Source organism: Streptopelia decaocto (genome assembly GCF_964273445.1).
Source record: "Streptopelia decaocto genome assembly, chromosome: Z".
Classification (NCBI taxonomy): domain Eukaryota; kingdom Metazoa; phylum Chordata; class Aves; order Columbiformes; family Columbidae; genus Streptopelia; species Streptopelia decaocto.
In genome coordinates this window covers 45,893,235-45,920,396 of record NC_138657.1, presented here as the reverse complement: position 1 = coordinate 45,920,396, position 27,162 = coordinate 45,893,235, and the positions used below count along the sequence as shown (strand labels likewise).

The window sequence follows — 27,162 nt, the reverse complement described above, 5'->3', positions numbered from 1 at the left end:
GCGCAGGTCACGACCTCTGAGAGTGGGTTGGGTGAAAGATCATGTGAGAAGTGGAACTCTGACCACTAAATTGAACCAGCGGGCTGATTATTTAGCCCCGATCAGGGTTCTACACTATCCCTCTGGGATAGTGTACAAGAAGAGTGGAGATGGTTAGCTGAATGGCTGCACATTAAGTGAGGTCACTCCAGAAAAGTGGATCTTTGAGTGCCAGTCCTAGTGGTAGCCAGTGCCTCCGAAAATATGTGAAGTAAGTCTTACAGTCGACCACCAAAATCACCCAAATCAAGCCCTGGCTCAGAATATCAAACAAGGCAAGGCTTTTTGGTCTACGTGGCAGGATGACTATGTTGGGCCATTAAAACCATCTCATGGAAAGAAATACATCCTGGTGTGGGTAGAGGTGGTATCAGGACTGTTGATGGCTGCAGCTGTTTGCACAGCCACTGGCAACCAAACAATATGAGTGTTGTGAGAATGGTCTAGTGTTCTATATACTCATGAGTGCATTCAGTGTGGCAATGGGTTGCATTTTATGGTCGCAATAGTGCAAGACTGGGCTCCAGGGAAAAGTATTCAGTGTGTGTTCCATATCCTGTATTATCACCAAGCCAATAGGATTGTAGAACAAACTAATGGCTTAATCAAAAAACACACTGACGTCTCAAGACTCAGTTGGGATGTGCATCTATCACAAGTGGTCTTCATTGTTAATAACTGTTGTGGGAGTTATGGGAACCCCAAAACCAGAGAATTCTTTCCTGAGAGACCACTGATGGGTAACCACCCTACCCTAGGCAGCGGAAGGAACCAGCTTGCTGAAGATGCATGTGGGCCAACCTGTCATAGTGAAACTCTCTTGCATTTGTACAGTGCCAATGACCCTGGCAAAACCCAGAGACTTGTATGCCTGCGAGGCCCTAGATGAGAATGGAAAATCCCACTGTATTACCACCTGGTGGATAATCCTGACTTCTAACCTGAAAGCCCAGTTCCAAAGAACTGAGAACCAGCCTTATGTTTTCTTAGAGGATGATGAAGAGATACACCATCCTATCATTCTTACTAGTGGCAACAGCAACCAACATAGATGATGTGTATCTAGGTGACAATGTGATGAGGAAGGTGATGGTGGGACTTGCCTGAATTACGAACCTGAGATCATGTCATCGTCTGTTTACCCACCCTCAGGTCCAGGGAATATCCCTTGCCCATTTTTGTACAAGCTATGAACATTTCACTAGCTCTTGAATTAACAGGGGGTCAATATAACAATTATAGCTGGAAGTTCTGGAAAGGTAGGCAGGGTGTAGGCTACACCCGTATCATTTATAGCTGGTCACAGGGCACAATAGATGTCAGTTCAGTATGGGACAGCAGGTGTAATTATAGTTTCCAACCTACTCACAAAGCCACAGGGTCGAGTCCCAATGGTACTACACCTGACCCTGAGGTCCCATGGGGAACCACCAAACGCAGCTCTCTGTCGTATGTTGATGACCACTCCTTAGGTATACACCAAGCAATTAAATGCCTCTTGGTGTATCAAACATCCCAACAGTGATAATGCTGAGTGCCTTAGCATGTGTAATAACAATTCATTTGGCTGCCCTCCTAACTGAACATGGGCCAGGTTCACTTAGGAACCTATCTGGTGTGGAGGGAAGAATAAGGCATGCCCAGTAGGGCAATCTCTGCTTTGGAATTGTCAGACAGAGATTGAATGTAAGGAAATAGACAAAACAACACTGTTGTGGCAATACCCAGTTACCCAGATAGCCTTGATAAAAGGCTGCCTATGCAGTAATATGTTTTTGACCTTCCATCCCAAATTGTAACAAGAGAAGCTATTGTTGCCCTCTCACCACCATTCCAGGCTTGTGCCAAACAACCTGTGTCACAGAACCAACTAATTTAGTGTAGGCATGCTCCAGTGGTCACCTGTTTTCATGGTTATAACTGACCATCCCCAAAACAGCCTGCACATTGGCTGTGTGTTCCCTTTGCTCTACATATCAGGAAGGGCCCATGCCACAGCAGTGGTGGGATAGCATGCCAAGGGATGTACAGATGGGGTGGAAAAAGGCCTTAAATAGGACTGGGTGGTAGCTGGAGCCAATCTTTGGGATGGGAATCACAATGATACAAAACTGCCAAGCTAGCCAAGAGATAGGCTGGCAGCCAGAAGTGCTAATGAACTTTACGCATGACAGCATAGGTTTTCTGGACCACTAGCTACAAGAAAACAGTAAGACAACCATTCAAACCCAAGTTGTGTTGGACTTGATGCTGTTGAAGGAGGGAGGTATATGTGGACAGCTGAACCTATTGTCAGGTATTTGTTGCATCGACATCCTAAATGTTTCAGTGTCACTGATGGGGAAGATGGCCAAAGACACAAGAGTGCCGCTGCACTAGGGACTAACTGGTTGGGGAAGGTTTTTAACACATTTGGGTTTTCCTTGTTCGTATGGCTGACTAGCCTTCTACGATCTTCGATAACAGTTATATTTGTTGTAATTTGTATTATTATAACCTGCATTAAGAGCACCATAGAGAAACCCATGTCCACCATGAAGTATAACCCTTTAAACCCTGCTCCTGAAACTGACATTCCCTTAAATCCTACCAGTAGCATTGAGTTGGTCTTCTCGAAGCAGCAGGTCTGTGATTGGAACCTCTCTCCTTAGTCTGGAATACCATCTAAGGAGACTTCCTGGGGCTGAGTCCCCTCACCTCCCTCTTGGTGATTATTTCTTCTGGTTATATCCTTGACAGAGCCCTTGATCCTCACCTGGGAGAGCAATTATTTCTTCTGGGTACCTTAAGAGAGCTTCCCCTTTTGTGAGTGTGTGCATGCTTTGGATTATTGTTCTTGTGTGTCAAATTGCGGTAATTATAGCCTCGCGAGTACTCTGGACTTGTGGTGGGTTAAATATTATTGGAATGCTGATTGCTTTTGGATTACCTCCCATTGCTCATCAACTTCCGTTATTTGGTTTTGGCTTTGTTGCAAAACAGTTTGCTTGAGCTTATCCTTCACTTGAGTTTGTTTTGGTGCACCTATGTGACAATGAGATGTTTTAAAAAAAGCAGTCCACTAAGATTACACTGAAGGGACTAATCAGAAGAGGAACAGAATTCGTTAATTTGAAATTTTCTCATAGAAAATATGATAGTAGTTTCTTAATATCAAATGGCAGAAGCAGATAAAGCACAAAGGTGATTTTAAGACACCTCTATCTTTTATTCTTCAAATCAAGAAGAATCAAGTCAGCACTTGAATCTCCTAACTGGTTTTGCAGTCAGCTTTGAGAATAATGTGAAGGTAGATTTTTTGCAAGGCAAGAGTTAGGGGGAATACCAATAAAATATATAAACCACAGAATAAAAATCATTCAGGAAAATCATGGTTTTTCTTCCAGATGCAAAGAGACTTCATTCTGCATTTCATTTTCCTACACACCATATTCCAATGGTATCCAAAAAGGAAACCATTTGGGCTAGCTTTTCTACTTTCTGCCTATAGCAAAAGAATAGACAGTATTTGTCCTGAGCCACAAACAGCACATAAGAGAAAAATACAGTAATATGGTGTAGCACAAGTAACAAAACATGTTACTTAAAGGAATATCTAACAGTTTTCAAAACTTCATAAGGCTTTAGCAATACTTTAATAAGGAAAATTAGCCCCATTCTCTGCTGTATTTGGTTTTAGACAGCACTTTCAAGTGCAGCTGCTCCAGCAAAAAATATTTATTTTGCTTTCCTGCCATCTTGTGGCTTGTCGAGGGTTTAGATTGTGGGGTGACAATAAAACCCTGGCAGATGTATTGTTAACCTCTTCCCCCTCTTCCCCCTTTTGCCCCTCCTTCTCCCCTCTTCCCACTAAGGACAGGCGATCAGGAGGAAAAGAAGAACACAGAGAAGAGAGTTGGAAAAATTAAAAATGTTTTACTAATGCTACTAATAAGAATAGAGAAAATAATACAAAATATACAAAACCAAGCTTGAAAGTCTCAGCAACTGCAGAGCCGGCACCCGAAGTCCTGGATTGGACTCCGCAGCCAACCGGAGCTGGATTCAATCTCTCACTAGGCCTCAGCTCGCAGGGACAGCTCGCAAGGTCCTCTCCTAATTTGCCATAAGCAAAAGGAAAAGAGGAAGGGACAAGATCCTCCTGATCTCTCACTTTTATATGAAGTATTCACGTGAATGGAATGTTATACACAGTTGGTCAGTTTCTTGGTCTCCTGTTTTTCGTTGCCCCTCTCGCGAGATGTCCATCCGTGCTTATCAATAAGTTTGCATTCCATTGCTATGTTTACCAAAATGTATCTGGTTCTCCAGGAAAATGCAGCTAATATGAAGGCTTTAGCTGACAGGCAAAATTCACTAAAAGAAAAACTTGTTTTTTAACAAAACCAGGACACGGCTTAACCGCAAAATGCACTTTTTTTTTTTTTTTTTTAAAAAAAAAAGTTGTACCATTGCTGGTTTGTGAAAAATACTTTTTAAATACTATTTGGCCAAAGCTGTGCTTCAGACGACCACCCCTCCTACATAAACAGCACCACAGCTTGCAATAGCATGGATCTTCAGTCCAACGAGTTTCTCTAACAACAGAAAGAAATTGTGTTGACCAGTCCAGATCTCACCGCGGAGGCAATAGGTCATTCCGTCTTCCAGAGGCTGTTCCCTTGACCAAGGTCTGCCTAAGGCAGTGACTGTCTTACTGCATTCACATTTCTTATTTAAATTGACTAGTTCGAAAGTGATTATGTGAGAAGTGAGCTGAATTCCAGTCTGCCTCATGCATCAGCAGAGACAGATGCTGCCAGTCCTATACCAGTGAAACACGCAAGATTTTTAGCTACGCTTCTCATCATCTGGAAAGCCGCATTTGGGAATATGTATGAATGCTAAGAATCCAGTCGTAGCCTTTTGTCGGGGTCAAGACCCCGGCATGGGTTCTGGCCTGCGACGACGGAGGAAGGAATGTAGCCAATTCAATTTGAATCATAAACATACTTCGATTTATTGATACAGAGCACAGACTTTTATAGCGGTTCTATTAATTATGCCTACTCGTCAAACACCGATTTGATAGCATACGTAATGAGCCCATCCCAACATACATAATGAGTTCATCCCCTTCTGTGGCCCCCTGGTATGTGAATTCCCTCGTTATCTCGGAGCTGCCTCCTGAGACTTGTTTATCCAGGCCTTTCCCAGGCAATACCTTCTCACTTACCCTTGCTCAGCTCATGCTAACTGAGGCCTACTCATGCTAACTAGAAGAAACCCTCTTCGTAGAGAGGGTCTCATGCCCTTTCTCTCTTTGCCATTCTCCAACAGCCTTTTGGATTTATTTTGCATTTACAGGGAATGGTCAAGGCTGTCAAATTAATGCAGCTGATTTAATACAGCTCATATTAGGCAAACAAACATGAACTACTAATGCCATTTCCACACTTTTATGTGGGCCAATCAGCAAAAAATAAATAAAGACTGGCTTTCCATCACCCTCTGATAGAAAAGCAGCACATTGTACACTTACCTAAATCCAGCCAAACAAGTTAAATAACAAGTTGAAGATCAGACATCAGGAATATTAGAGGGTTTATACTTCATTGCTGTTGTTGTGGCTTATTTTTTAATAAAATTGCAAGAATCACAGCTAGCTGACCATCTAGAACAGCTCCACTGACTGAACTACCTAATAGCAAAACAAAGTCATTTGTTTTCTTAATATCTGTGACATATTTCTATGAAAAAAATATTTTGCCATGCTGAATTAGAAAGAGTCTCCTACCACAGATGTATGGTCACTTGGATTTAGTGGCTCATGTGACAGTGAGTGAATAATATTTGTGCATGCTTTTAGCTAGAAAAAAACACTTAAAGAGTCAAGATTTCACTGGCTGATGTTCCAAGAGAGTCAGACTTCTCTAGCAGTTTTCCTGTCAGTTGAAATCCTATGCTAGTCTGACTGGAAATACCAGGAGTGATTAAAGGCAAAACACTTCTGGTGGTCTACTACCTAGGGAGAAATTTTCTGGGCCACATAATTTTGGATGACTCAGAAGAGAGTTTCAAGAAAAAATGGTTTTAGTTAAATATCAGGCCTGCTGTGCAACTTGCAGAATGCTCTGTTCAGGACATTTCAAGACTGTGGTTTTCCAAACAAGCTTCTTATGGAAGTTCAACCTTCAACTGTTCTACTTACAACTGAATCACAAACCTGGATACTCGTCTTTTATTTCTCTGACAGAGAACATGAATTGAGTGGTTATAGAGATTAAAAAAAATCTTAGGAGTCAACTGCTGGTGAAAAGTAACTACAAGATTTCTCACAGGATCCTCATAAAGAGGCTGTTAAATACCGGCTGGATGAGCAGACAGTGAGGTGGATTGAGAAAATGCCTGAACAGCCTGGCCCAGGGAGGTGGTCAATGGCAGAAAGCCTGGTTGGAGCAGCATCCCCCAAGGGTCAATACTGGATCCAATCCTGTTCAACATCTTCATTACTGAGTTGGATGATGGGGCAGAGTGTACCTCTGCAGCAGGTTTATTGATGACACCAAACTGGGAAGAGGGGCTGATATGCCAGAGGGCCATGTGGTCACCCAGAGGGACCTGGACAGGCTGGAGAAATGGGCCAACAGGAACCTCATGCAGTTCAACAACAGGAAGTGTAAAGTCCTGCAACTGTGGGGAAAAAATCTCAGGCACCAGGAGATACTGGGGGCTGCCAAATGGAAAGCAGTTTGGCAGAAATAGACCTGGGCATCCTGCTGGACACCAAATTGAATGTCAGCCACCAATACCACCTCTACTCAGCACTGGTGAAGCCACACTTGGAGTGCTGTGTCCAGTGCTGGGCTCCTCAGTACAAGACAGACATGAACATACTAGGGGAAGTCCAGCAAAGGGCCAAGAAGATGATGAAGGGACCGAAGCATCTCTCCTAGAAGGAAAGGCTGAGAGAGCCGGGACTGTTCAGACTGGAGAAGAGAAGGCTCCCCTGAAGGGAAGGTGCAAAGAGGCCAGAGCCAGGCTTTTTCAAGTGGTGCCCAGTGAGGGGACCAGAGGCAATGGGCACACACTGAAACACACAATGTTCTCTCTGAACATCAGGAAACAATTTTTCACTGTGAGGGTGACTAAACACTGGCACAGGTTGCCCAGGGAGGTGATGGAGTCTCCATCCTCAGAGATACGCAAAAGCTGTTTGGGAATGGTTCTGAGTACCCGGCTCTAGGTGGTCCTACTTGAGCAGGGGGTTTGAGCAGCTGACCTCCAGAGGTCCCTACCAACCTCAAACATTCAGTCATTCTGTGATTCTGTGACTGTGCAGAAAAGAACAGTTTTAGAGGGCTATAAATCCCCTGTGTTTTGTGCAACACAGGAGGCCTGGCACTAGAACATCTGAATCTTAACATGGAACTTGGTTCCTGTGCCAAGGCACCAAACACGCAAACCTGGCATATGTGGAGTGTTCTCTAAGTTTCACAGTTAAAAGCAGCATATCTGAAAGAAAAAAAAACAAAAAACAAAAAACACAACAAACCACAACATTTTGAACTGTGTTTGTTGTTTTAAGTTCCTTCCACTGCTTGAAATTAATGCGATGTCTTGCACCAGTGGGCAGGCTCAAGTAAGTTCAAGTCCAATGTCCTGGTAATGCTGAAGATAATAACCAACTCAGGAAAATCGATCAGTCAGAAGAAAGTGATGGAAAACACAATATTCATGACCAAATTAAGCACTCGTCTCGGAAGAGATCAATTGATCAATCAATCAATCATTCATAGCACTCTTCAACATCATACAGATGTGACTAATCTGAAAAAAAAAAAAGGAACTGTATACATCTAACCCTAACATCTTGCAAGTATGTTAGAGGTATTGAATACTGGAATATTGAGTATCCAGGGGTGTTACAGAAGATGCACAGAGCTCCTGTGCTTGAGAAACTTACTGTTTGAGCTGCCAGAGCAGCTTTCAAGAGACCAGGCAGCCTTCCATTAAAACACATCTAGCCCATGGAAACACAACACTTTTCTTCAGACAAGGTCTTATTCAAAAATCATCATTTTCCAATAAAAACTTGTCATTCCCCACTTCAAGACAAAGAAGTTTCTCTCTAAAAAAAATGAACAACTTACATCAGTGGTTTAAACTAGGTGATGGCCCATGGAGAAGAAGAACGTTATACTCAAGGGCAAGGAAACACTAGACTTCAAGAAATGCAACAGAGCAGGGAAGGATGAAGAAAGCAGATAGACTTTTTCACTCACATGAACATGACAGGGGTCTAAAGGAAGACAGGTGAAATATGTTCCCATGCTTTTGGCTCAAAACTCCTCTTTTGATTCTGTATTGTAAAATTTCAAGGATTTTGTTTGTTTGTTTAGTCTCCCCTTAAAAGCACAGTCTTTGTTTAGAGATCCATTTTCATTTAAGGAAAAATGGCCAACAGCTGTAAACTGCAAGGGGAACTACGGGTAGTTCAAAAAGCTTGGTGTAAAGACATGTATTGAGAAAGCAACCACGTTCAAAGCATTCATTTTTGGGAACCAGCACTGCCCAAAATGAACAACATACTACCACAGAAAGATCTGTTGTCTTCCCCACTCTTTCTAACTGCCTACTTCCTGCCCCATCTTTTTTTGTGCTTCCAAGAGTTTACTCTTTTTGCGTGGATGTTGCCCAAAGTGATTCTGTTGCACTGAATTGGATGAAGTCCAGTAAACAGTGCAGTTCTGCAGAAACAAGCAGTTAAACATATTTTGAAGCTGGCTTCAGCTGTGGGCTGACCACAGGTGCTGCCTTATCCCTAAGAAGAATCTGGTCTGCTTGCTGCTTTACAGAGCAAAGCAACACTCCAGCACTTCCTCAAGAGCCTGCTCCATCACACTGCAAGCACTGCTGACTGAAAGCAGGAGTATCTCAGCCTTTCTCACCACAGTGTGTCCCTTGCCTATGAGCTGCACCATCTTAAGCCCTTCATGGTTGGACAAACATTTATTTTTTCAGCTTCAGACACTGTGGCAAGTGATAGCACCCCAGGAACACCAACCCAGGGCAGCTCTTCACCGCTCCTGGCCCCATCAGCACTTGAAGGACAGGCCTCAGCTCAACAACAAAACCACAGGGCACTTACAACTGTGAAGCTGCAACCCCGTGTAAACCTTTATACAGCCGTGGTAAGAAAGCCTGTACAAAGTGACAGTAACAGGCCACACGTGAGAACACGAGCGACCCAGCCCGGGGACTGAGGCTCAGCCTGCTCCCAAGCACAGTGATGCTGTTACCCCAGACGACCGGGCCCGGCCCGGCGCTACCAACACAGCAGGTGGGACCCCCGCGGCCACGCTCCGCCGCGGCGAAGCGACAGAGGCAGCTGAGGCGGCACAGCGGACGCCGCGCACCGTCCCGCCCGCCCCGCGCTGCCGGTGAGCGCTCGGAAGCCGCCCGTGGAGCTTATCCCCGCCCCCTCCCATCACGCCATTCCCTCCACCCAATCAGAGCGCCGCGCGCCGTCGTTCCTCCGGGTGCTGACGACGCGCCGGTGACATGTCGAGAGGTCGCGTGATAGGAGCAGGCGACGAGCCACCTCCGACACCTTCGGCGGATCGCGCCGCCATTGGCTGTGCCGGGAAGCCGGCAGCGCTCTCATTGGCTGCCGGCGTCGGGTGTTGCGCAGCGCTGCCGGCAGTGTTGTCTGCGGGTGAGCCGGAGGTGGCGGAGGGTGGCGGCCGCAGGTGAGCACGGGGAGCTGAGGCCGGAGCCGGAGCCGGGGTCCCGACAGCCGCCCGCTGTCACCTGGACTGAGCCGGGGAATGTGTGTGTGTGCGGGGAGGGGCTGGGGGGTAGGGGTGGGGGCAGTTCCTCCTGTGTTCCCAGCCCGTGGATTTGCGTCGCGCTGTCATTGACGTCCCTCATGGCGTGTCTTCTTCTGATGCCTGTGTCTGTGTAACCTTAACGCAGGAGGAAAGCAAATGGATCTCCTGCCAAATTCAGCACCGCTGGCTACGAAACTGCGGAACACTCTGATTCAGTACCACAGCATCGGAGACAATGAGTGGCGGGTTGCGAAGAAAACTGTGAGTGGTCCGGGTGGCTTCGTGCCTGCAACCCAATTTGTTCTCTCGAGGGGGAAGAGAGCTTCTTATGCCGTTCAACACGGGTGTCAAACATTTGGCAAATTATTGCAGGGCTTTCATATGAGATGCCCTGTGAAGCCAGCCTTCTAGGATAGTATATCTTTACATGACAGAGTGTGATTTTCCTGTCTGCAGATATACTTTGTCATCCCTGATACCCTTTTTCAGGGAAGTACATCACAGGAGAATCCTGGCTGTGTAGGACTATAGGCTTTTCTTAAAACAAAGTGTGAAATAGTTAGCCCTAGCAGTATTACAAGATGCTTGCTTGTACTTTCAACAAACCACTCACAGCTTGCTAGTAGGCTCTGCTGGCCCCTGAAATCTCTTTTGCTATAAAGCTTGAACTTGTCATGCTTCAGGTTCCAAATGACTTCCTCTTAGAAACTGAGATCATTCTCAATTCTTTCTCTTATATTGCTTCATGTTTCCTTTGCTTCAGAGCCCCTACATTATTGTAAGTTCCCTTCTATGAAAGGGAATGCACTTCCTCCTTTCTCCAAGCAGTTTGCCATACTCTTGTTTTGAGCTGCTTGGCTTTTCTGAGTCCTGCTTCATCAAGCTAACTAGAGTTTGCTGGTGCATCAGCTGTAGGCTGGGTGAATACTTTTTAGTCCTGTCCTGCGCTGGAGGTGGAAATGTATTTTGGTATCTCAGTGTAGCAACGTGGTAGGACTAGTGTGGTAAATTTCTGGCTTTACACTTTTATTACAATAGTTTGGGTGGGTCTTGTATTTTTTTTTATTGTATTTTTTTCCTTCGTGACCAGACATTGGTAAGAGAGGGTCAGGTGTTCCAAATGTACCTTGATTATTTGCGAAATTAACAAATTCATTGTCTGGGAAAGGTGAAACAGACTATCGAAGGTTTTCACTGTTGCAAAACACCTGCACCACCTCTGCTCTGCTAAGTCTTATACCTATAAGATTGTTTTCCTTTAGGAAGTTACCTGAGTCTCACTGTTTCAGATCACGTTAACCCCCCAGATTTTACCACTGTTTTTTTCCTTCCTTCCTTCCTTCCTTCCTTCCTTCCTTCCTTCCTTCCTTCCTTCCTTCCTTCCTTCCTTCCTTCCTTCCTTCCTTCCTTCCTTCCTTCCTTCCTTCCTTCCTTCCTTCCTTCCTTCCTTCCTTCCTTCCTTCCTTCCTTCCTTCCTTCCTTCCTTCCTTCCTTCCTTCCTTCCTTCCTTCCTTCCTTCCTTCCTTCCTTCCTTCCTTCCTTCCTTCCTTCCTTCCTTCCTTCCTTCCTTCCTTCCTTCCTTCCTTCCTTCCCTCCCTCCCTCCCTCCCTCCCTCCCTCCCTCCCTCCCTTCCTTCCTTCCTTCCTTCCTTCCTTCCTTCCTTCCTTCCTTCCTTCCTTCCTTCCTTCCTTCCTTCCTTCCCTCACTCCCTCACTCCCTCACTCCCTCACTCCCTCACTCCCTCACTCCCTCCCCTCACTCCCTCCCCTCACTCCCTCCCCTCACTCCCTCCCCTCACTCCCTCCCCTCACTCCCTCCCTCTGCCCGTCCCTCTGTTTTGGTACTGTGCCATGTAAAAGAAATTCAGAGCTTTAGCTTCCTGCTGGGAAGATGTTTTTTGCCCCTATATGTCTTAAACATTTCTGGAGGTAATACTTACACCACTGCTCTTTAGGACATTTGGTTCTTTGTGCTTATGTAATCATGACTGCAAATAAAAAGGTGCTATATAGTACCCTCTTTAACACCAAAATTCAGAGATTATGCACAGAGGTTCCATTTTGTAGTTAGATAAAAATCAGAAGATAATGTTTCTTTATTTCCTCTAGCTAACTTTAAAATGAATAGACTACTGCTTGCAAGACACTCCTAGTCAGGCATCTAGGAGAGAAGGGTAACTTCAGCTTTCATGTCTGCCACTGTCATCACCTCCTTCACACATCTGCTTGGTCATGTGTTACAGGGGTGCAAGCAGAAGTTGTGTGGTCTTCCTGTCTGAATAGTGTCCAGATAATGGCTTTCCAGTGGCCTTTTAATTGAAAGGCTTTACCTGGTAATGTGGTTCCATTATTCTATATGTTTTCAGAGTAAACGGTCTTGGCCTGTCAAGCACTAGGTCTGCCTAGACTTCTATAATTTGATGCTGAGAAGGGCAACTGACTGATTTGTATTTTTAAAGAATAGGCAATTAAAAGTAAATGATGTCTGAAAGGTCTGCTTCTGTTTTTAAAAAAAGTGTACAAAAGTACCCAGGTTAATGAGCACTTTGGGGTGAACCATATTTAATGATAAAGTAATTTGCTTTTCTTCAGAAAAACTGAAGCATATTCTGGACATCTTGCAATTGTATTTAAGTGATAATGAACATCATTTCTTCCATTTTCTTTCAGAAAGATGCAACTGTGTGGCGTAAACCATCAGAGGAATTCAGTGGATACCTGTAAGTTTGCCTGGAGAGTGTATATATTTTTAAGGTTCCACAGATGTTTTGTAGAATTTAGAAAAGAAGGTTGTGGATTCTACAGCCCCCAGCTACACAAATTCTCAAGTGGGGAAGCTAAGTGGATTGTCTAATGTGCCAGTACCATTTCTTTTTAGTGTTACACTTTGATGTTTTAGCATTGCATGGTGTCTAGAGCAACAAACAATGAAAACTGTGTAACATACTACAAAACTCCCATTGGATGAAGTGGACAACAACATGTATCCACACCTTTTAGAAAGATGGTCTGCAAACAATAGAATCGAGTCCAGGGTCAGTAGGTCCAAAGTGTTATTGGGTGACAGCCCAGCCAGTGTGTGGACAGTGACTATGCAACTGCAATAGAGTAAAATGTCGAGTGTGTAGTTGTGGGAAAGATGTGTGACATAAAGGCCCTTCCTTTGTGAGTTTCTGTATCTGGGTTCTGTTGGTATTTGTAGGTTTAGGTAGAAAAATAGTTACTAGAAGACAGCGCTCTGAAGAAACAAAAGGTCGTGTGAAAAGGCAATGTTTGAAAGTAACTTAAAGACTGGTATGCTCTCTGGAATTTAAGTCCTGTTAAATCTGCAATAACTGATGACTACAGACACCAAGAGTCTGCTGACTCCCTGCAGGACCATTGGCGTGCTGGCATCAACAGGTTGTGTAACTCGAACCACTGCCAAGAGGGCGGTGGCTCCTTCGTGTGGATGAAGACTCCAGGATTGTGTATACACCTGGTGGAATAAAGGATGTATTGAAGAACTTTCCAAACACCCACCGAGAAGCCACTGACATGTTCACATGGTCCCATTTCTAAGTATAGAGTTGTGATTGGCTCCAACTGGGTAATTATGGATGAATATGGGTGAACTGCACAAGTGAATAGATCAATCTGTTGCTTGACTAGTTACCTACTATTAAGAACAGCTTGATGAATGAGAAGTATTTTGAAAATAACGGTCCTGATGGATTACTACCCTTCAGGATCCAGAAGCCCAGTAACTGAGGTAAACAAGGTCTCTGGTGCCTACTAAAAATATCTCATAATTAATGTCCTGTAATGTCTTATACCAAGTTATTTTAGTTGGTACTGTTATATGCCACCACTAGCCTAATATAGTTTCTCATTAGCTTGGTTCTACTACTGTTACTTCTACTCTGTGAAAAATGTTTTTCCCAATATGTGTCCAGCTCTGGGCTCCCCAGTTTAAGAAGAACAAGAAATTACTGGAGGGAGTCCAGTGGAGGGCTACAAGGATGATTAGGGGTCTGTAGCATCTTTCTTACAAGGAGAGACACAGAGAGGTGGGCCTGTTGCCTCGCTTCTGTTTCTGGCAAAATAATGGAGAAGGTTGTTCTGGGAGTTATTGAAAAACATCTGAATAACAACGTAGTCATTGGTCCCAGCCAACACACGTTCATGAGGGGAAGGTCCTGTTTAACAAACTTAATTTCTTTCTACCACAAGGTTACCTACCTAGTTGGCCAAGGGAAGCCTGCTGATATTTTTGGATTTCAGTAAAGCCTTTGATACTGTCTCTCACAGTATCCTCCTGGACAAGATGTCCAGCACACAGCTGGGTAAACACACAATGCAGTGGGTGAGCAACTGGCTGAAGGGCCAGGCCTAACGGGTTCTAGTAAATGGGGTTATGTCAGGCTGGGGATCAGTCACTAGCGGGTTCCACAGGGATCCAGCTTAGGGACAGCACTCTTCAATGTCTTTATAAATGTTTTGGACTTGAAGGATTGCTTAGTAAGTTCACGGATGACACAACTTGGGAGGAGCTGTTAACACTCTCAAGGGCAGAGAGGCACTACAAAGGGATCTGGACAAATTGGAGAACTGGGCAATCACCAACCACATGAAGTTCAACAAGGGCCAGTGTCAGATTTTGCACCTGGGACACGACAACCCTGGCTGTACATACAGACTGGGGGACAAGATGCTGGAGAGCAGCTCTGCAGAGAGGGATCTGGGGATTCTGGTCAACGGCAAATTGAACATGAAACAACAGTGCCCTGGCAGCCAAGAGGGCCACCCATGTCCTGTGTGCATCCAGCACAGCATTGCCAGCCGGGTGAGGGAGGTGATTGTCCCGCTCTGCTCTGCACTGGTGCGGCCTCACCTGGAGCACTGTGTGCAGTTCTGGGCAACACAGGATAAAAAGGATATAAAGCTACTGGAGAGTGTCCAGAAGAGGGCTACAAAGCTGGTGAAGGATTTGGAGGGGAAGTTGTATGAGGAATGGCTGAAGTCACTTGGTTTACTCAGCCTGGAGGAGACTGAGAGGAGACCTCATTGCGGTACACAGCTTCCTCATAAGGGGAAGAGGAAGGGCAGGCGTTGAACTCTTCTCTCTGGTGACCAATGACAGAAACTGAGGGAATGGCAGGAGGATGTGCCAGGGGAGGTTTAGTTTGGACATTAGGAAAGGGTGCTTCACGCAGAGGATGGTGGAGCATGGAACAAACTCCCCGGGGAGGTGTCACGGCTCCAAGCCTGGCAATATTCAAGAAGAAACTGGACGATGCCCTCAGACACATGGTGTGAACTGTGGGGTTGCCATATGCAGGGACAGGAATTGGACTTGATGATCCTTGTGGGTCCCTTCCAACTCAGGACATTCTGTGTTCAGCCTGAAGAAGGCAGAGGGGGGTCTTATCAATGCTCACAAATATCTCAAGGCTGGGTGTCAAGAGGATGGGACCAGACAGCTTTCAGTGCTGCCCAACAGTAGGATGAGGGGCAATGGGCACAATCTGAAGCACGGGAAGTTCCATCTGAATATGAGGAGAAACTTCTTTACTTTGCGGGTGCCAGAGCACTGGAACAGGCTGCCCAGAGAGGTTGTGGAGTGTCCTTCTCTGGAGACATTCAAAAGACATCTGGACTCATTGCGGTGCAATTTACTCTGGGTGAAGCTGCTTTAGCAGGTGGGTTGGACTAGGTGATCTCCAGAGGTCCCTTCCAACCCCAGCCATTCTGTGATTCTGTGTGATTGTATTGCTGCTTTCCTTTATTTTTGCTTTCATTAATAGTTTGTCCTTGTTGGACTCCCTTGTGCACTCAGCAAGAAGCGCAAAATATCAAGTTGTTAGAGAAATAAACATTATGATTTTTTTCTGAGGAAGGAGTTTGCCGTTTACTAAATATTGATTGTAGCAGAACATCTATTACAGAGAAGGACAGGTGCACCCATAAGTCTTTTTCTGTACTATTTTTCTGATACAATTGTGCACTGACCGTAATTCCAGGTACCAAGGTATTACAGTATGTGTGCTGTTGCAAATTAATGGAATATTTTAAAATATTTTTTTAAATTTTAAAAGGAAACATATGTTTTTCTAGCTACAAAGCTCAAGGAGTGGTGGAAGACGTTACCAACAGAATAGTGGATCATATTCGCCCTGGACCTTATAGGCTGGACTGGGACAGCTTAATGACTACTATGGACATCATAGAAACATTTGAAGAGGTGAAGACTTGTTTTGATTCTTAAGGGAAATGTGTATATATACATACATGGATTTATCAGCACAGCAGAGCAGTAGTTCCAACGAATACTAACATTTTTCTGCCTGTTTTCTGCATGCACATGGGATATTGTCCATACATGTGATGGCTGACTTCAAACGAGGCTTTCTGGATGCACCATCCTATTCTGAAGCTTGAAGTTCAGCTTTCCATCCATGCTAAAAATAAAGGGGTGAAAATTGGTCGGTCTCATTTCTCTCAGACCTAGGAGCTCTGGTAGCCTCTGATAAAATTTACATATATAGAGCTACAGTGTGGTATTTGGCATGCCAAAGCCTTTTCATGCAACTTGCTTTCTTCCATTCCACAACAAACAAAATTGTGGGTATTAATGATCCACACATACAGAAGTTACAACCTCTCCGTCTCCCTGAAGGGCTGACTTCACTGTGTGGCAAAGTTTTGTGCTGGAAGCCAAAATAATTCATACCTGAGGGGCAGGACTTGCTAAAGAAAGGTAGACTTGAAGTTGATTGCAGAAGAGCTCGTAGCCTTCCTTTGGTTACTGGGGACGTTCATTATGACTTCAAAACCCAGTGGACATCTGTCCTTAACGTGGATTGTCTGTTTCCCTGTCCCTTAATGAAGATTTATATGGCAAGGCATTTATGTTAGTTATTCCCTAAAGTTTGTTCAAACTCTGTTGTCTTCTAGGAAAGCCTTTTTTGAAGTATTGTTTGCATTCTGTTTTATTATTCACTTGGTGGCTTAAAAGTACTTGACGGAGCATCTTAGTACCAGGAGAGGCCTCTTGCAATTTGTTCATGGTTCTTTCAGAGTTCCTAAGCAGTGATTAAGTCACACAAAAGCCACATGGCTTTTGGTTCCCAGGTATGGCGCAGGTCTCTAGTTTTAGTCAGTATGGCTTAGAGGTGCCAGATATTCTCTGCCCCTGCAGCTCTCAGTTGCAGACCGCAAATCCTTACAAACTTCTAGCATTTAAACTGAAAGTGACGCAGCCATTCAGACCTCACTGAAGTTGTTTGCGCAATGTAGTTCACAGAGGCTGCAACCTTTGTGGAAAAGGCTAGCTGCCTACTAAGATATTTTTATTTTCTTACCGTCCTTATTCTGTCACTCAACAAGAACTGCTGTGTGATGCGCTACACCACTGCTGGTCAGCTCTGGAACATCATAGCACCAAGGGAGTTTGTTGATTTCTCTTACACTACAAGCTATGAAGACGGTCTTCTAACATGTGGTAAGGGCACCACTTATCTCTGCTTAATTCTTATTTTGGCTTATGCTTTGATTCAAATTAAGTTTAGTTCTGCAGTAAGTGTTCAAAAATAGTGTGAGATGCTCTCCAACAAGTATTTCCAAGGTATTTTAACATTTTACACATTTAAAGAAGAATACAAGTTACTGGTTTACCCATGAGCCATCCCTGTGTGACGAGTGCTCTGACTCAGCTCATACAGCAAAGTGGCTGGAGTAACAACTTGATAAACTTACTAGTAAATGTGAGGGAAGTCTTTTTAATGGCAGAATTTCTGTCTGTTGTGGAGACTGGATGAAAAGTGGACAACTTCCATGCAGGAAAGTACCCAGAAACTTTAAGTGTGTCTGTCACTTCTACCAAATTCCCCAAGCAGAAACTTGTACATTTTAAAATTACTGTACCTTTATTTTTAACTCTCTCAAATTAATTTCCCTTTTTTTCTTGTTTGTTTTCCGTGATAGGTATAAGCCTAGACTATGGAGAGGTGAGACCTAACTGTGTCCGTGGATTCAACCACCCTTGCGGCTGGTTCTGCGTCCCTCTGAAGGACTATCCCAGCCACAGTCTTTTGACAGGCTACATTCAGACTGAACTGCGAGGAATGCTACCACAATCTGCAGTAGACACTGCCATGTCTAGTACCCTGGCCAGTTTCTACTCTGACCTCAAAAAGGCACTGAAAACATAAACTAACTGTGACTTAGAAGCCCATGCATTTCTTGCAATCAAATTCTATTGTTTAGCTTAGCATAGGTTAGCTGCTGAGATAAGAGGTGAGTAACATTGTTCCTGAATGATGCCTGAACCTTTATGTTGAGGGATCCAAAAAACTTTACCAAGTACTTTTTGACGTGATACTTAGCATACATTCCTAATTCACGGCGCAGGATTCCATTTCCTGCTCAGCACTTTGCAGCTGTGTGAGGAGTAGTCCGAAACTCTAAACCCCTGGCTTCCTAGGTAGAAAACACAAGATGCATGTATGGGCTTGAAAAATGCAGCATGAATTTAGCTCTCATGAGCAAGATTTTGCTGTTGCAGGTCACTATGCAGGCAGCATCTCATGAAGATGTAGTTTTGTAATATATATCTTTTTATATTTTTTAAATTTATTTAGTTTGTACAGGTGCATCTGTAATTTGTCGTGAAAAAATGCTTTGATTTGTCTTGGGGATATTACATAGCTAAGTTGTTAAATGATACTATTCATAAGAAAGCTATTCGCTCTTGTTAGCAAATATAAGTATTCATTATTGGCATTTCTTCAGTGTTGTAACTTAACTAACTGTTACATATAGCAGTGTCAGTGCATAGAGGAAGAAATGCCCTTACAGCTGATCCAAAGCTCATTTAAGTCATCAAGTGTCTTTCCATAGTTTTTAGTGATCTTTTTTTTCATCACACAGTTGTCAAAATAGCAAAACTCCAATGGATCTTTTGTGGTACTCTGCACTTACAAGGATTTTTTTACTTAAATTTGCTTGTAATTGTGTGTGGTGGTTTTTGTTTGTTTGGTTTTGTCTTCCTTAGCTGAAAATCCTGGAATTACTAAAGCAACAGAAAAGACCACTAACTTGCTTTAGGTGTAGGCATTGGTGTAGCCACAATAACTGCCAGTGTGCTGGAGTGTAATATCCCTAGACTGATCTTTTCAATAAATGAAATTATCATCGTAAAATAGTAGCAACAAGAGGCCAAAGCTCAAGCTGCAGAATTGGTCAGATCTGCATGGAGGGTCAGGTTTTTAAGGGAATTTAGCCACCCAGTGATGCAGGCAAGGGCTTTCAAAAGATTACCATGTGTGCTGCTAGGGACCTGAGTTCTGTTTAAAACCTGATATTAAGCTTTTAAAGCTAGTATGTGTCATTTCCTCAAGTGAGCTTGTAATTATCTGTGTTCTTTACCTGTGCTAGTAGGGGCAAGTTTAGCTGAGCAGTAGTTTGGGGAGGTACCTTGGTGCCCTAAATATTTTGGGCCCAGTTGTATACATACAATCCAAGGACTGGTAATGAAATCTCAGAGAAAAAAAAAAAAAACAAAAAAACAAATTATAATTGTTCCCCTGAAATATTGGCTTTTTTTGACACTGGCCACTATAGCTGGACTCTGAACAGTGGGGACTTTTATTTCTCATTGCTCAAGCAAAGAAGTAGAAAAAACATGACACCAAATATAGTGAGGAGTCTTCCCACATGCTTCATGTATGAAGGCATGTAGTACTGTTTGAGATGGTTAAAAACAATGACATCAAACGGCCTCTGGTGTCTTCCTAGGCACAAAACGTCAACTTCCTATTACATTTTGTGTATTCTGCAGTAGCCTTTAAACTCCTTGGTTACTCTTCCCACCTTTTCTATCTTCCGTTTTTTATCTCGCTTTACTGGAATTTGACAAGGTGATTTTTCACCACCAAGGACATTAAGGAATTTGTGTCAGCTGACATGCTTTTTCCTTTTTTTTTTGGTGTATATAGACAAATCAAAATTATTTTTATATTACTAGTATTTTCTAAAAAAAAAATTTTTAGGGATGAAGGCAATGTGACAGTCTGTGGCACTTTAACTAGTTGCTCTGTGTGTGGATGGGAGAGGTGGCTAAAGATAGGACAGTTTTCATGTTTGGCTTCTGTTCCTCATCTAAAACCTCCAACATTAAACCTTGCCTGTGGTTGTGCTACTTATTTTACATATGGAGAAGACGGAGATTGGGCTAACTTCAATTTGGGGTACTCTACCACAGCCTGCTGGGAGGTGGACCGGTACTTCAAGATAGATACTCTAGGAATGGCACAAGCCCTGATCTCAGATTTGGTCAATTTATAAACATGAAATATGATGAATTTAGAAAACATTAAAAGAGTGTATAACTCCTCAGTAATTACAAATAACAAGAACTGATTTGATGGTGTGAGCTGGTGGTTCAACCTAAGAGGTTCATTGCTGTAAAAGTAGCCATAATTCTAGTGAAACTAGTCAAGTTGTGCCTATGTTCAGAAAATCAAAATCAGTATATCTAAACTGTAGTTTTATCTGACTGTGTTCAGTAGTAAAGAGATTGTATTTATATTTCAAATGCATTTGCAGAATAAATTAAATCGTTTATTCAAACAGACTCATGATGTAGCTTTTTCCGCACCTGTGTAGGCAGATGTAGCATTCATTTACTTTTCGGAGAGTTAAGTCTGATGATGTAGTTTGTCTTCAGCTGCATGGTGATCTGTAATGCTCTAAGTTCATCTCCTTAAATTTGAAAGCCAAAAAGCCTGCCTTTACTTAGAAGCATTACTTAGGCTGAGTTAGATGTACAACATGGATTTCTACAAAATTAAAATATCTTGAAAACTGTACAAATAGGATTTTCTCAAAGCTTGAATTCTAAAAATAGATATATAGCTTTTTGTAATGACCCCATTATTGCTGTGGAAGAACTTCATTATTTTGTCTTAGTATGACTTACCTTTTAGCATGACCAGCCTGGCCAGGGCTCTGAGCAGCCTGATCTAGTTGAAGATGTCCCTGCTCATTGCAGAGGGCTTGGACTGGATGACTTTTAAAGGTCCCTTCCAACCCAAACTGTTCTATGATTCTATGTTTAAGAAATGGTTTATTAACCATCAAGTTAATCCAAAACACATTAACATGTAGCACCTCACAGAAGGCATATAGATGTACCTTAGGGTTATGACAGATGCTGCAACATGTATTTTGACATTATTTAATTAGAACCTACAGGCACCAAGGAAGAAAATGTTTCTCTTACTAAGTCCTCATAAAGGCAGGAGAGTTCTATAGTGTTTGAGTTCTGAGCAAAGAGGTGAAGCCCTCTTCTGGTCCTGAGGAAAGAACTGTGACTTCTGAGATACAGCACACTCTTGTAGGGCATGTATCGTGTCACCCTCTGCAAAGTGGGGTAGGAATAGGCACAGAGGCCACTTTGGATCCTTGGAAAGTTATTAAGGATATTAATTAGAATTGTTAAAAAAATAGTGATGTTTAAACCTGTTTCCTGGTGAAAGAGAATATGAAGATGAGAGAGATAATAAATCTATGCAGAAGATTAAGTGTTCTCTATGAAAGAATATATCCTGGAGTCCTAAACCACAATTTAAACTTTGTAATACATTCTTCCTTTTCAAGTTCTCACTGAGCTGTGCTGGTGATTCAGGTTTACAGTACGGGAAGGGACTGGTTATTTTGGGGTTAACCTTCCTCAGGATTGTGCTGCTAGAAGGGAGAAAACGGACACAGATTATAACAGCACATGACAAGAGATATCTGTGCAGGTTTCACAGCTGACCCACACAATAAGAGGTGCCATATTTGGGTGAAGGTGCCCCAAATCGCAATGCATTATCCAGAACTGTCTCTTCCATGATTTTCTTTAAAATTTCTCTTTCAGTGACTCAAGCCAGTATGGCTACCTAATGATCCTCAAAAAGGTTTCTTTGATACAGGCAACAGAGATGGAGCTATTAGAAGATCAGTTACTGCCCAAAGTGTAATCAGAAACTGACCTCACTCAGGTTTGGCTGCTCCTGTGGTCCCTGATAGAGAGCGTTTCTGAGTCCTGTACGTGGGCCTGCTCACCTGCCCACCAGCACAGACCCAGCTCTGAGGCAGGTCATGACCCTGGAGAGCAAATTTGTATCCCAAGTAATATTCATTGACTTTCTCAGTGTGTCAGTCTGAGTGCTGCCTTTAACTGGGGTTCCAGTTAGACAGCATTAGGGCCCGCATGTTGGTCATAACAACTCAAGCTCCGAAGCTCACTGGGGATACAGAGCAATGCTCAAGGGCCTGCATCTGAGCAGTTGCAAACATGAATACTTTGTTTTTTGGGGTACCACATGGCTCCTCCTTGTCTGTATACCTAACAGCGTTTTGAGCTGCTCACAATTTGAAGGAAGAAAGAAATTGCAGCATGCCTGTTCACTGAAACATGAGTAGTGTCCCTACAAACCAACATCTCTTATGCATACAACCATGGAGCCCCTGTGTGCACAGCCATCTCCGCTGAATTTCACGGTCTCCTTGTCTCAACCAATCATGCTAATTTAAAAGATACAGTTAAAACATGAACATCTGTACAGAAACACAGCCTGTGAGTGTAAGATGCTGAAAGTTTTCCCAAGATCGGCAGGTGTAGCAATCTTCACCAGGAACCCGTTGTACGTTGAGAAATTAGTGATCCACACAGTGCTAACCAGACCTGGGTCAGGCCTGTGCTGCGCTGTGTGTGTTCCCTGGCTGCAGGATGAACTCATCCAGGTCATGACAGCACAGAAGCCCACCAGCAGGTGCCGTGTAGTACCAGCCATTAGACCACCTGCCTGGCCTTCCCTCTGTCTGACAGAGCAGCAAGACATTCTCATGTGGACATCCTTCCTGCTTGACAGCAGAAATAAGTAGTTTGGTGAATTATAGGTTTGTTTGTGGTTTTTTTTAAAAGAAAATCCTGTAATAGCTTGAATAACAAAAAATGGGGTAACCCTTCCATGGGTGTTACCTGCATAACATGCTGTGCCCAAGACCTGTTTGATGCCTCACAGCTCAGGGTTCCCACATTTGAAGAGGTGCAAAATTATCTGCACTACTCTTTATTATGTTAGCTGTAATTAATAGCACATTAAGTGATACTTTATGGAAGCTGATTGCCTTTTTACTGGCATCATAAGGAACCAACACTTCCTGGTGCAAAACAGCAAGCAAGATGAAGAATCAAGTTTTGTATATGGTCTCCATGGGCAAAATATCTTTCTGTTCTGCCTGTGTGCCTCCCAGCCCAGTTAAAATGTATTTTAACTGCTCAGAAGGACATCAGAACTACAAAACCCCAGGGCTTTATAAAGAAGCAGATTGCACCAGCCATCAGAAAAAAATGGAGATTTTTGTTAGTTATAAGGCAGGATGGTTTTGTTTAACTCCCCAGCTATTCTAACTTACGGACAGTCCATCTGAGCAGTTCTATCAGGTTATAAACTTGTCAGATCTTTCTTGTGTTCCGTTTTCTTGTTTGTCTGAAGCTGTCAATAAAGACAGTGTAATGCTAGGCTGTAACACGAGTTTCCACACTGTTGTTCGATGCACGATTTTGAAGAGGTCGGTCTAAAGAACAAAAATCTTGTGCCCATGCATGGGCATGTCCTGTGCGTGAGAGAGCACGGCTGTGCCTGCGCTTGGGGAGTGTCCCCACCTGTGTCTGTGTCCCACAGTGTCCAGGGCTGTGCCACTCACTCCTTGCAGTGTCCGAATGCACAAGTGAGGGCATGGAGATGGATGTGCTGGAGGAAGACCTCTGCATGTTCCAGGAGTGCCTGTCTCAGTTTTCTGCTGAGACTCAAAGGCAAAGGGGGATGCTGCAGCGTCTGGCAGGTGTGGAGCTGTCGTCTTGTCCCTGTGGGCTGGGGCTGCGAGACTTGAGGCCCTGACCCCTCCTTTCCCCATGCAGGCAAAGCAGGAGGAGCTGAAGGAAAGCACAGGACTGCTGAGCAAGGAGGTCAGTGTCCCCTCCTCTGCCCATGTTTCCCCAGCTGTAGTGGCTCAGGCTGTGTCAGTGGCTCAGTGACTCCATGTGGCTCCTCTTCACAGAACTCGTGTTGTGGGGTCGTGTTTTGGGAACCACTGCGAGGAGCTCCAGCAGCTGGAGGGTCTGCTGGCCAAGTGCAAGGTGAGTTCCCAGAATCATAGACTGGTTGAGCTTGGAAGTGGCCTCTGGAGATGATGTTGTCTCATCTCGTGCCCCTGCTCAAGCAGGCTCCCCTAGAGCCAGTTGCTTAGGACCATGTGCAGACATGGACTGTGTCCCGAGGCGGGCATGGGGGTCCCTCTGTCTGCCCACAGTGGCTGCAGGGCTGGGAAGGAGAGGGGACGTGAGGGCAAAGGTGGTGCCCGAAGGGAGCTGGGAGGGGACAATGGCGAGGGGAGGGCACTCGTGGGGATGTCCCTGTGCCCTGATTGATGGCTGCTCCTCGTGCCCTCCTCTCCCACAGGAGCAGTGTGAGGCGGCATGTCTGGAGGGAGGCGTGACAGGAGAAGAGTTGCAGCAGGTAGAGGGGAGAAGGAGGCCCGCATGGGCACGGCCCTGGGGCTGGAGAGGGCTGGGGGTGTCCAGGTTTAGCAGGTGGAAAGGTGCTATTCCAAGACTGTAGACTTGCTGCACCAGGCTATTCAGAAGACTTGAGTTAATGCCAAAAGGGCTGGGGAAAAACGGGTGGGTGCCCACAGACCCTGGGTTGGGGGGGCTGGAGGAGGGCCACAGCGGCCTCAGACACTCGCAACCCTTATGGCTCCCAGGTGCTGCGTTGGGAAATAAGGAATCTTGAAGAGGAGCTGGAGGAGGAAGAGGCCTGTTGACTTGGGCCCATTGCCCCATATGGGTCTGCAGGGTGTCTCTGCAGCACTCACAGGGATGAGGCTGCCAGTGCTGGTGCCAGGCAATGGAGTCGGGGTGTGACAGGGGAGCCCAATCCCTGCCTGGGGTGGCATATGTTTGGAATGAGAGGCCCTGCGTGGCCGTAGAAGTCTCTAAGTTTTCCAACCAAGCCCTGTTGCCCCCAGCCAGCTGCAGAGGAAGAAGGAGGCCGAGACACCAGAGTCTGCACTGCCAGAGCTGGTGGAAGAACAGCTGGTAAGGGGGAGAGTGTGTGGCAGCCCCTGCCCCCAGCCAGCGTGGGTCTCCCTGGGGAGAGGGGTCCATGGAGGTCACAGCAAACATGGGCTACACTCCTGCTCAAGGCAAAGGCTGGGGCGCTGTGTAACTCCAGCTGTCTCGACCATGCGGCAGTGCTTGACTAATGTCCTTGCTCTGTGCTGACCTGCAGGAGACAACGGACTTGCTGGTGAGGAGACACAGCTTCATTTCCTGGCTGCAGAGAGTGTCCCCACTGGGTCCCCTGTGTCCCGGGGCCCGCTCCTGGGCAGTGGCTGGGATGATGGGCTAGACACCTGATCCAGCTGGTGAGGCTCACAAGGGTAAAAAAAAAAAAGGCTGCTGGCTGGCTGTGGGCTTTGCAGCTGAGAAGTGCTCAGCGTCAGTTTTCCCTGGGCCAGGGTGTTTTCCCAAGCTTGCGGAGTCTTATGTCCCAGCCTGTCCGACAAAGCAGTGAGAAGCGTCTGGGGAGGAGGCCTGTGGGGCTCCTAGAAGGGGCCATCCCATATCTAGACGGGCCTGGGAGGCCTCCACCCTGCCCTGTCTCCCGTGCCTCTTCTGCCCCACAGGATGCTCTGCATGCTCTTCGTCACCCGGAGCTGGCGGTCCTCTGTGCTCTGGCTGCCGCAGTGCTCTACGCCTCCTGCTGCGACACCAAGCTCCTCTACCACCTCCTGTTGCACGTGCTGTGTGAGGAGACCTACAACAATGTGGCTTATGCAGTGGGAAGGATCCTCACTGTGGTCAGCAAGGGTCTGCTACCCTTGTGACTGCTCCCCCCAATAAAGCCCTTTTGATCTACACCTCCATGTGCTCGGGCAGGTTTGTTGGGGTGCAGGGAGAGGGTCTTGCCCCACGTGCTGGTCCCTGCAGCCCCCCGCGGCCAGGCCCAGTCTCATCTGCTGGGCACTGGGCACGGCCACCCTGCCTGCCAAAGGCCAGGTCTCTGCGTGCCAGCCTCACCTGCTCAGCTGGTAGTATAGGTAGAGGAAAAAACAGAGACATGGAAAGAGAGGTTAACAGATTTACCTTAATTCAACCATCAGATTTATGGTACTGCAAGAAATTCAGGCCTTGGTCATGGAAACATTTGAGCATTTACTTAAGTTTATTCCATTGAAGGGGTAATGCTGTGCACCCTTGGATGAATCCCATCAGGCCCCGTCGACTGGTAGGGCTTTCCTGGAGTAGTGGATCCCACACAAGTTCCAGATTTATTGGGAGTTTATTGTTCCCACAGCCATGGTTCTCTAGCCCAGGGCTGTGGGGGCTACAAGTCCATCTTCGGTATTGAAGATTGAGGTGATACCAAAAGGTTGGCAAAAAGACTCCTTAACACTGTTCTGGACGTGTTAAAAAGCAGGCACTTTTATTACAGCATGCCGAATGCTCGGAGGATTGTTCCTCTAATCCAGCATGCGCGTGATTCCCACTTCTTGGTATTTATTGCATATACTTCTTGCATATTCATTTGTTTCTACTGCCTAGTTAATGCATTAAAAATAAATTATTTCCATAACCCTGCCCTTTGCTGGGAGTCCATTGTTGGTATTTGGGAGTTTTATCAGGGGTCTCTAGTGGTTACCAGTGGTCTTTGCAGCCTGGTGCTCCCCCCTCCGGTGTCAGCTTTTTGACCTAATTTCTTGAGCATGCATATTGTCATCGTGTGCGGCTACTCACCAAAAGTCATGTAGCTCTTTCTTAATTTGGTGGAACACTTCCATTTCACCAGCTAGCAAGCCAAGTGCATCCCGCTTTGCCTCACGTCCAGTCTCTATAGGGCTCTCCTTTCCCTGTTAGGTTTCTGTTACGTTGTGCTTAGTCTTGCTACATTACACCTAGGGGTTCCTAAAAGATTATTGTTTCTCTTATCAGAGGCAAAGAAAGCATTCAATGTCTTGGCTTTGTCTATGTCCCTGTTAATAAGGTGACCATGCTCATCAAGTAATGGGCCGATGTTATTTCTAGTTTGCCTTTTTCCACTAACATATTTTTAAAAGCCTTTTTTATTGTCTCTAAGTAGTGGCCAGCTTCAATTCTAATTGAGCTTTGGCTGCACTAATTTCCTCCCTGCAGTGACAAGCAGCACCTCTGTACTCCTCCCATGATGCCTGACCTTTTGTTCACTGACCACACAATTTATTTTTTTGCCATATTTCAA

At 45.0% G+C, this 27,162-nt stretch overlaps 1 protein-coding gene and 1 long non-coding RNA gene across 2 annotated transcripts; both read left to right on the top strand.

Annotated features, from left to right (window-relative positions):
* Positions 1-9,621: 9,621 nt before the first annotated feature.
* STARD4 (StAR related lipid transfer domain containing 4) lies at positions 9,622-20,917 on the top strand. Its single transcript, XM_082074547.1, has 6 exons — positions 9,622-9,770; positions 9,997-10,112; positions 12,521-12,570; positions 15,947-16,073; positions 17,219-17,333; positions 17,816-20,917. Exons 2-6 carry the CDS (start codon positions 10,008-10,010, stop codon positions 18,040-18,042), a joined length of 624 nt encoding a protein of 207 aa, XP_081930673.1. The 5' UTR covers positions 9,622-9,770; positions 9,997-10,007; the 3' UTR covers positions 18,043-20,917.
* Positions 20,918-23,651: 2,734 nt separating this feature from the next.
* On the top strand, positions 23,652-25,307 carry LOC309451268. The gene is made up of 4 exons (XR_014186222.1): positions 23,652-23,849; positions 23,942-24,020; positions 24,343-24,399; positions 25,174-25,307. It is a non-coding gene; the product is annotated as an uncharacterized lncRNA (long non-coding RNA).
* Positions 25,308-27,162: the final 1,855 nt, after the last annotated feature.

Bases quoted from the DNA above. Each gene is read 5' to 3' on its own strand.
- STARD4 (XM_082074547.1), top strand. From the start codon at position 10,008: ATGGATCTCCTGCCAAATTCAGCACCGCTGGCTACGAAACTGCGGAAC. The intron at 12,571-15,946 runs GTAAGTTTGCCT...ATGTTTTTCTAG, and splicing joins GAGGAATTCAGTGGATACCT to CTACAAAGCTCAAGGAGTGG. The intron at 16,074-17,218 runs GTGAAGACTTGT...TCACTCAACAAG, and splicing joins TCATAGAAACATTTGAAGAG to AACTGCTGTGTGATGCGCTA.